At 63.4% G+C, this 9,398-nt stretch overlaps 2 protein-coding genes across 7 annotated transcripts in view; both read right to left on the reverse strand.

Moving 5' to 3' along the window:
* Positions 1–1,032, reverse strand: part of BIN3 (bridging integrator 3) — a 33,826-nt gene extending 32,794 nt beyond the window's left edge. The window contains exon 1 of one of the 2 annotated variants that reach the window (XM_061472386.1): positions 990–1,032. In XM_061472386.1, the coding sequence (XP_061328370.1) occupies positions 990–997 (8 nt within the window). In that variant the 5' untranslated portion in view covers positions 998–1,032. The remainder of the gene's footprint in view (positions 1–989) is intronic. The other variant, XM_061472387.1, reaches the window with a different exon arrangement.
* A 3,546-nt stretch (positions 1,033–4,578) lies between these two features.
* EGR3 (early growth response 3) lies at positions 4,579–9,180 on the reverse strand. 5 transcript variants are annotated; one of them, XR_009746762.1, is made up of 3 exons: positions 8,205–8,345; positions 6,230–7,587; positions 4,579–6,135 (listed from the first exon to the last, which is right to left on the reverse strand). XR_009746762.1 is itself a non-coding variant. In XM_061472391.1 (2 exons), the coding sequence occupies exons 1-2, from the start codon at positions 8,603–8,605 to the stop codon at positions 6,545–6,547; spliced, it is 1,197 nt and encodes a 398-aa protein (XP_061328375.1). In that variant the 5' UTR covers positions 8,606–9,180; the 3' UTR covers positions 4,579–6,544. The 5 variants fall into 5 exon arrangements, 3 of the variants coding, with proteins under 3 accessions (XP_061328375.1, XP_061328374.1, XP_061328376.1); XR_009746761.1 differs by having other exon boundaries at positions 6,183–7,587; XM_061472391.1 differs by lacking the exon at positions 8,205–8,345 and adding an exon at positions 8,452–9,180 and having other exon boundaries at positions 4,579–7,587.
* Between the last annotated feature and the right edge of the window lie 218 nt (positions 9,181–9,398).

Here is a 9,398-nt window from a genome sequence, read left to right on the forward strand (position 1 = left end):
CCTCTTGCTGAAATATTCCCAACCACAGCTCCCCTTGCTCCCAACCCTCAAATCGCCTTTAACTCCCGCCCCGGTGGACTCAACTGGAGACCTTCAGGGAAGCAGAAGCCCCCTTTCTCCTTACCCCACAACATCCCTCCCGTCCCGTCCCGGTGCTGGTTCTATGGGGCTCTCCAGGGATGAGGAATCAGGCTCCTGGGATTCATTTCTAACACTCGTTTAAGAAAGCAGCGGGGAAGAGGCCCAAGAGCAGCAACCAAAGGCCCGCGCCTGCTTCAAACACACGCAGGACCCATTGCATTGACAACAACCAAGCTTTACTTCCTCGGACCCGGGCAGGTTCACATCGCTCCGGAGCCGCGGGGCCCTCTGGAGATCCCCCAGCGCCAGCCCCGCCAGGGCAGTGCGCACAGGAACGCGTCCGTGGTGGGTCTGGGACGGCTCCAGAGGGGGAGACCCCATCACCCCCCCATGCACACACACACACACCCCGGGCAGCCTGTGCCAGGGCTCCGCCGCCCTCATGCGAGGGCACACTTGTTCTGTCCGGGTCACGGCCGCGGCTCCTCGGCCTGCCCCGTGCTCCCGGCGCCTCCACGGGGCTCGGCTCTGCTCCGCCCGGGCAGGGTCCCCGCTCAGGCTGCCCCGTGCGGGCCCAGCTCCCGCAGCCTCTCCTCAAAGCGACGCTGCAGACCCCGGAGCACGGCCCCGGCCCGAGCCTCCCTGCCCGCCGGTACGGAGCGGGGCTCGGGGCTCAGCGCCCACCGGACACCCGCACACCGCGGCCCGGCCCGACAACACCGGGCCCGCCGGCGCCAGGCCCCGGCCTAGCGGGCCCAGCACCGCAGCGGCGACGGCGAGGGCCGGGCCGGGCCCCCCCAGCGGTGCCGGGAGCAAGGTGGGGGGGGCCCGGTGCGGTGCGGAGCGGAGCGGGACGGGGAGGGGCGGGGGGCGGCCGGGCCGGGCCGGGGCTTGGGGCCCGCACTCACCAGCTCATGGCTCCCCTCGCCGAGCGACCGGAAGTGCCGCTCGCCTCCGCCCCGCCCCTTCCGGCAGCGCCGCCACTGGGCGGGAGGGTGATGTCGGGACGGAGCGTGACGTCACGGGGCAGAGGGGAGCGGGGAAACGGGGAGGAAATGGGTGAAAACGGTGGAAAACGGTGAAAAAAGGTGGGAAACAGGGAGAAAATGAGTGAAAACGGTGGAAAACGGTGGGAAACGGAAAGAAAATGGGTGAAAACGGTGGAAAACGTTGAAAAACGGTGGAAAACGGTGAAAACGGTGGAAAACGTTGAAAAACGGTGGAAAATGGTGAAAAACGGTGGAAAACGGTGCAAAGCCCCTGGGAACGGGGGTGGCATCAAAGCAGCGGGACGAGGAGCGCCCTGAAGCGCGGGGTGGGCAGGAGCACCCCGGGGTGGGAAGAGGGGACCAGAGCATCCTAATGCAGGCAGGGGCACGGGAAGGGGGTGCTCAGGAGCACCCCGGGGTGGGGAAAGGGCAGGAGGTGCCCAGGAGCACCCTGCGATGGGCAGGGGCGCAGGGAAGGGGGTGCTCAGGAGGACCCCAAGGTGGGTGCGGGATGGGGGGGACAGGGGTGCCCCAGCTGAGCAGACCCAAGGCAGTGGAGCAGGGACGTGCAGTGCTTTCAGAGGGGCAGCAGCACCCAGGTTTGGGGAGAACCCCCCATCCCCATCCTCAGGAGGCCGGGCACCTGTGACCAAACCCCCCCCATGTCCTCAGCACCGGCCCCATCAGCCACCACCCTGGGGTGAAGGAAAGCACCCCCAGAGCTCTGGGTGCCCTCGGAGCCCCCCATTGCCACCCACAGCGCGGTGCCAGCACGTGCAGCTGCACGGGACCCAGGGAGGAGGCCCGGGATGGGTGCCAGGGGTGGTTTATCCATGAGCAGGTGGAGGTAAACAGCAGTGATTACAGCCAGGGAGGATGATGCTAAACTGGGAAGGTGGCACCGACACCGGTGAGGACAGGGATAAGCCGGAAAGGAGCAGGAGAGGGGGGACAGGGCTGGGTGGGCACCCAGGGGATGGTGTCCATGGACCCCCAGCACACAGGAGAAGGAGCCAGGGTGGTGGAGAGAGGAGGTTGAAGGTGGCACAAAGGAATCAGTTTGGGGGTGCTGATGGATGGGGGTTGGAGCAAACCCCGAGGGGAGGCAGCCGGGAGGACCCCACCGCATCCCGGCCGAGGTGTGGGGAGGAAGAGGAGGCATGGAGCGAGGCTGGTGCCAGGGTGGGTTTGCTGGTGGACACGGTGCTGGTCCTGGCTGCCGTTCCCACCGTGATGGCCCACGTTGGTGCAGGGGATGCAGTGAGGAAGAGCTGGGACAGGCGGGTCCTGGGTGTCCCGATGGCTGTGGGGCTCAGGGAGCACATCCCATAGATGCCAGGGATTCTCCTCCAAAACTCAGCCGCGAGCAGAGGTCAGAGCTGCCGCCTTGGCCGGGAACGTGGGGACGGATCCGTACGGCAGGGGGATGGGGCAGGAAATCCAGAAACCATCCAGGCCTTCCACAGAAGCCATCTCCTGCCAGGGAGGAGCTGAGGAGATCAGGGAGGGATCCCACCAACGTCTGTGGCACCGGCATCTCCCGAGTGCGTGCCGGGAGCGCCCGGATTCAGGTCCTCGTTGCTCCCAGCGCTGGGGACGGGCTCTCAGCTCTCGGTGCTCCTCCTTGCAGCAGATCCCATCCCGTGGAGCGCTCCTGGGTGTCCACATCCGCGGGGAGGAGCGAGGTGCTGCCATCGAGGGGGCAGAAGCAGCGGGGGTCCGGAGCTGTGCCACTGCAGCCCCTTCCCTCCTCCCCAGAGCGCAGGGAGCCCGCAGCCGGGATGCAGAGTGCCGTGTTTCCGTAGCAACCAGCGGGTTTCGTGCGAGGTGCCGCACGCTCTCGCCACGCGTTTCGCCACCCAAGGGTGCTCCTCACCTTCCTGCTCCGTGCAAGGGACACCCGAGTGGCAGAGCTGGTCCGCAGTGTAGCACCGGGGCCGGGACACCCCATTCACACCCAGTGGGCTCCTTCCCTGCTCCTTATCACAGTGAAGGAGCCCAAAGTGTTGGAACAAGCATCGCCGTGGCACAGCGATGGGGGTGATGTGGTCTTTGCTGTGCCACCGCCTGCCCCGTGCCCAGCATCTCCAATGTCCTCCAGCACAAGGCACCAGTGGAGATGGGCACAACCACCACCACCGTCACAGCACCCATGGGTGATGCTAGAGGCCGTGGTGGCTCTCCCCACACCATCGCCTGCATGCGCCCTGGCTCCAGCTCCTGCACATCCACTTGGCTTGTCCGAGCCATGCAAGGGGACAGAGCAGGGACTGGTGGCTCCAAAACCAACACAACCCCTGGGTGCTGAGGGATGCTCAGAGCACCAAGGGAAGGGCAGCCCTGGCTCACGCTGAGCCCGCGCCTGGTCCCGGGGCTGATCCAGCCTCGTCTCAATGGTCAACAAAAGGCTCAACCACCCGGGAACCCACTCTGGGACACAGGAGCCCACCCAGGGCAGCACCCATGAGCCCCAGCACCACAAGGTGCCATTGCTGGATGAGCCAGGCGTGCTCCCAGGTTCTCCATGACATTAAAGCTTCTCCAAGCCCAGTGAAACCCCGGGAGCAGCGGCTCCTCTGGGGCCTGCCCGCCGGTGTGAATCAAAGGCAGGAAGCTGGACAGTGGTGCCAGTGCCTCCACAGCCCGGGAATGCCGGGAAAGCCCGCGGTGCCGACGCTGGATGCCAGCAGTCCCTAGGGAATGGGGTGCTTCCAATACAACAGAGCCTGTGCGGCCCGAAGGACCCTCCGCGTCCTCCAGCACATTCCCAACTCCAGGAGAACCAGGGCTTCCTGGGGAAGGATTCAACCACCCGTGCGCCCGCTCCACATATCCATCGCCTCATCCTTGCTCCTTCTCCCACCCGTCCCTCGTGCCCGTACACGCACTGGCGCTGGAGTTATCCGGTGGTTATTTATAACCGGAGCGGCCTGGCCCGGCCCCATTCCCGTGGCGGCTCTGCAGCGGGGCGCTGGGGCGGCGGTACCGGGAGCGATCCTCTTTCGCCCACCGTTATCCGACGGATGCGGCGCGCCGGCAAAACGGTGCCGGGATCGAGGCGGCGGCGGTGGCGTTGGCGGCGCGACAAGGGGCAGGAATAAGACGCAAGGTCAAGGGCAACTCAAGGACACGGAGGATTTGGGGGTCCCGTGGGACAAGGGGGGGATGTGAGGATGGAGCCGGTCGCCTTCGGGGTCACCCAGTGTCCTGGAATGGCGGAGTCACGGCGGCGTCCTGCGGATAGAACTGAAGGAGAAGGGGGGACTGAGAGAAGGTTGGGTTGGTGCAGAATCAATCATATCAAAAAGAACCCAGAAAATACAACACTGAAGGGGGGGGGGGAAGCACAAACAGGCTCCAAAGTCACCCATAAAGCAGCACAGCAGCCCCAGTCTGCCCGTCCCAAGTCACTTTAAGACCCCCTGCCAGAGGAGAAACTTCTTCCTGCTCTTTCCAAACCAATCTCCATCCTTTCTGAGCAAAGTAAAATAAAGATCTTGACTCCGGCTTTTGATTGTCAGCAAACACAATATATTTACTGCATTAGCATTTGCTCACAGTGCAAATGGTACAACAATACATCAGTTCCAGGGTCGGAGTCGGATTTTGTTTCCCTTAAAAACGCTGTGTGCATCGACGAGCATCTTCGCGTGACGACATGACAAAGGAGCAAATGAAATGTGTGTGAAAATTATCACCTTTTCACGATATCAAGCATCATTTTTTTGCCTTTGAACCTTAGTATAAGGTACTATAAATCCAAGAAATAAAAACATCCACAAAATATATTACATCTGGTGTGATTTTTTTTTGTCTTTTTTTCCTCCTTTTTTTTTTTATGTGGGTTTTTTTGTGGTTTTTTTTTTTTTTCTCTGAGTACTCAACTTTATACAAAAGTCTCTCAAAAAATATCATTCCCTTTAGGTTTGTGTGGCGAAACCTGATTGTGGTCGGTGTGGTTTTATAATGTAGTTCCTCTCCGTTCACGGCTGCGTTCTCTCCCTTCGCTTTATTTCCTATACCTCTAGAATGTGGCGTGTGTGTGTGTGTGTGTGTGTGTGTGGTTTATTTTTCACATGCAGACATCAAACCTGGATAGCACGACCTTTTGGCAACAAAGAGTAGTATTTTTTATAGCTTTTTTTCAAAGTCATTATTCTTAATTCTTAATGAATCCTTATTTTTGCTTCTTTTAGCTTAAATGTCTGAGCACAGATTGATTAAAACAAAAGAAGAAAAAAATCAGAGCAGTCATGCAATGACATGCACATACCAGAAGGAGAAAGGAAAAGAAAAATGGGAAATAAGAGGACTAATTGATTATTTTGCCTCCTCCGGACTCGGTTGGCTTTAAAGTGACCAAATAAAAGCAACGTTTCCAGAGCTCACATTATCAAAAGTAGGCGGTAAAATCCTGGGGTGGGTTTTGGGGTTATTTTGAGGCGTTTCTGGACAGAATTTCCCTTCTGATGAAAAAGAAATAATAATAATAATAATAATAATACAAAATGAAAAGGGGGAGGGGAAATAATAAACCAACAAACCCAAAAGCTGCTGCCGGGACGTTGCTCCCCGCCGGGGGACCCGCAGCCCCCCCCCGCCCCGCCAGCCCCGCTTACCTCCGATGGGAGCCGGTGCTTGGGAACAGGGAGAGGGGGACCGGGGAGAGGGCCGGGGGGCAGAGGGGAGCCGGGGGGGCTCCGTCCATCCATCCCCGCCCGGCCGCGGGAGCTGCGGCTCGGGTCCAAGGAGGGCCCGATCCTGCCCAGCCCGGCCCCGGGGATGCGGCAACCGGGGATCCAGGTCAGCCGGGATCCCTCGGGATATGGAAGCCGGGCAGCCCGGACCAGGGCCGAGCGAAGGGTGGGTGGGCTGGACCCGGGACATGCGGGATCCGGGAGGTGCGGGATCCAGATGGACTGGACCAGGGAGGTGCGGGATCCAGGCAGGCTGGACCCGGGAGGTGCAGGATCCAGGCAGGCTGGACCCGGGATGTGCGGGATCCAGGCAGGCTGGACCCGGGAGGTGTGGGATCCGGGAGGTGAGGGATCCAGATGGACTGGACCTGGGAGGTGTGGGATCCGGGAGGTGCGGGATCCAGATGGACTGGACACAGGAGATGCAGGATCCAGGAGGTGCAGGATCCAGATGGACTGGACCCGGGAGATGCGGGATCTGGGAGAGCTGGGTCTGGGCAATCCGGGTGTGGGTAATCCGGGTGCGGGCAGTGCGGGATCTGAGCACCGGGGTGCGGGCAGCAGGGATCCGGGTGCGGACATTCCGGGATCTAGGCAGTGCAGGGTCCTGTCGATCCAAGTGCAGGCAGGATCCGGGTGCGGGCAGCCTGGACCCGGTCAATCCGGGTGCGGGTGGCGTGGAGCCGCACAGCACAACCCCCCGGCACCCTAAACCTGGGCGACGAGGCCGCTGCGGAGAGAAGAGGGGGTGCCACCAAACTGCTCCCCACGGTCCCTTCAAGCGCACGTGGTGACAGCGGGAGCGAGGGCGACGGGGGGCGAGGAGGTGGCGGCAGCGGTGGCGGGGGGCACGGCGGGGGGCTGCCCGCCCGAGCCCTTGTCGGTCTTCTTCTCCTTCTGCTTGAGGTGGATCTTGGCGTGCCGCTTGCGCTCGTCGGAGCGGGCGAACTTGCGCCCGCAGAACTCGCAGGCGAAGGGCTTCTCGCCGGTGTGGGTGCGGATGTGGGTGGTGAGGTGGTCGCTGCGGCTGAAGCTCCGCATGCAGATGCGGCACTGGAAGGGTTTGTGGCCCGTGTGGATGCGGAGGTGCCGGGTGAGCTCGTCGGAGCGGGAGAAGCGGCGGTCGCAACCCTCGGCGGGGCAGGCGTGGGGCCGCTCGTGGAGCGGCGTCTTGCTGGGCCGGTTGGGATACTTGCGGGGTCGGATGGGCTTGAGGGTGAGGGGTGGCTGCGGTAGCCCCCCGAAACCCGGGTGGATCTGCTTGTCCTTGAAGGCCTTGATGGTCTCCAGCGGGGTGATGGGGGGCGGGTTGACGCGGATGGGGTCCAAGCTCTGGAAGGGTTTGTGCTCCGTGATGGTGCCCATGTCGTTGGGGTGGTGGTAGAGGTTATAGTCTGGGATCATGGGGAAGAGGTTGCTGTCCAAGGCGGGTTTGGCCGCCTGGTAATCCTGGGGGGAGTAGGTGAGGCCGGGGTTGCTTTGAGGGTCGTGGAAGGAGACGGGCTCCGGGTAGAGGTCACTGCAGGAGGAGTAGGGCGGCAGCGCGGGGTACATCTGGTCCACCTCGCCCTGCGGAGGCCCCATGCTGCCCGCCGAGCTCTGCGTGCTGGTGAGCGCGCCCGAGGACGGCGGCACCCCCAGGATGCCGGCGCTCATCAGGCTGATGATGTTGTCCTGGCACCAGTTGGAGGGCGAGTCGAAAGCGAATTTCCCCAGGTAGGTGACAGTCTTGTTGCCCGGGGCCGGTTGAAAAGTGCCCGAATAAGAGGACAATTCCTGGCCGGCTTTTTCGTTCGCTAAACCAATGTCCATAACATTATCTGCAAAGTGCGAGAGAAACGGGGCAGGGTGAGCCGGGAGGGCCGAGACGCCGCGGGGGGATGCACCGGGGATGCACGGGGCCCGCTCCTTCCTTCCCTTCGCCGCTCCCCGCATCCCCCGGCGCTGGCTGCCGGAGCCGGGCTGCCGAGGCGGGAGGGGGGGGGGGGGGGTCCCCACCGGTGGGACCCCGAGGTACCTGCGGCTACAGGTAGGCTTCCTCCCCGTCCAGCCCCGGCAGCGCCGGGCGCTCCGCGGAGCCGGTTGCGGCCGCCAGCGCCGTTACCGACTCGCAGCCTTCCCTGCGCCCATCCCCGGAGAAACACGAGCTGGGGGGGGGGATGTTTAGCCCCGTGGGGCTCCGCGTGGGAGCAGGGACCCCCCCGCCCCAACCCCGCACCCCGGGAAAGCCGATGCCGCGTCCCGCGAAGCCCACGCTGCTGCGGGCTCGGGGAGGGGGAACGGGCACGGCCACGCGTGTCCGCGGTGCCTCCGCATCCCGGAGGATCCCGGTGCGGGCGGCTGAGCCCCTCCGCGCTGCGGGGCTCCGGCTTTCCCCCTTCCACCCCCCTCCCCGCTCCCCGTGTCCTCCTCCTCCCCACGGAACCCGGCCCCGTACCTGCGGCGGCGGCTCGGCAGCAGCTCGGCGGAGCCCTGCAGCGATCGCGCCGAGCCACGGCGAGGAAAGGGGTGGGTGGGTGCGGGGGGGGGGACGCTCCCCAGCCCCAGCTCTTCCCTTCTTCCCTTTCCTCCGAGGCTCCATGACACCCTTCCCATAGCGTCCTCCTCCTCGCCCCACCGCTCCCCCCCCTTCTTCTTCTTCTTCTTCTCCCCATTTCCCCCCCCCCCCCCCCTTTTTCTTTTACCTGCAGCCATCTGGTTGTAGTGAGCCACCGAGTCGCTGCTGCTGGAGAAGATATTCAAAGAGTTGGGGATCTCCTCTGGGTACAGATTGTCAGGCAATTGGTTCATCAAAGTGTTCATGGTCCCCGGCAGCTTCTCCAGTAGTTTGCCTGTCATAGCACTGGAGGAAAAGGCTGGATCAACGTGGCTCCGAGCTCAGCTCCCGAGGAAACAACATCCGAGTGGCAAATCCGTGCGAGGGGAATCATGCGAGAGAAAAAGTTGGGGGGGGGGGGGGGGGGAGTGGAGGGGGTGGGGGGGCGGAGGAGGAGGGGGTGCGGGGGGGGGGGTGGTGTGCGGTGCTCCGTGGGTCCCTGGTGGTGTTTCCTCGACGGGGGGGGTCTGGCTGGCAGATGTTGGTTGTAGAAGCGGGTGGGAGGATTTAACCCCTCCTCTCCTCTCCTCTCCCCCCCCCGTTCCCTCCCTCCCTCCCTCCCTCGGCTCCGTTCGCAGGTTCCCTCCGCTGCCGCCCGAATGCTCCGCCGGGGACTCCGCAGCCCATTTATCCGGGCGGCGGGAGCGCTCCGTGACGTAGCTGCCCATATATGGACAGACAAAGCCGAGCCGAGGCCGAGACGTCACAATGGAAGCTCCGCACAATGGAACATTAGAAAGCAGGAAGCGGGGCCGGCGCGCGCGGGGACGGGCAACGGGGAGAGCGGTACCGGACACACCGGGTACCGGACACACCGGGCACCGGGCAGCGGGTACCGGACACACCGGGCAACCTGCACCGGGCACCGAGTACTGGGCAACCCGCACCGGGAACCGGATACCGGACACACCGGGCAACTTGTACCGGGCAACTTGTACCGGGCAACTGCACCGGACACACCGGGCAGCTCGTACCGGGGCAGTGGGCACCGGGCAACCTGCACCGGGCACCGGGTACTGGACAACGGGCAACTTG

This window comes from Pezoporus flaviventris, unplaced genomic scaffold, assembly GCF_033815535.1.
Source record: "Pezoporus flaviventris isolate CSIRO_AGI_PZ_B2104156 unplaced genomic scaffold, CSIRO_AGI_Pfla_v1 ptg000071l, whole genome shotgun sequence".
Lineage (NCBI taxonomy): Eukaryota > Metazoa > Chordata > Aves > Psittaciformes > Psittacidae > Pezoporus > Pezoporus flaviventris.

What these genes read in the sequence shown, in the direction of transcription:
- EGR3 (XM_061472391.1), bottom strand. Translation starts at nt 8,605, where the DNA reads ATGACAGGCAAACTACTGGAGAAGCTGCCGGGGACCATGAACACTTTG. An exon ending in CTACAACCAGATGGCTGCAG is followed by an intron (nt 7,588 to 8,451) that starts GTAAAAGAAAAA and finishes CGCACTTTGCAG; the next exon opens with ATAATGTTATGGACATTGGT.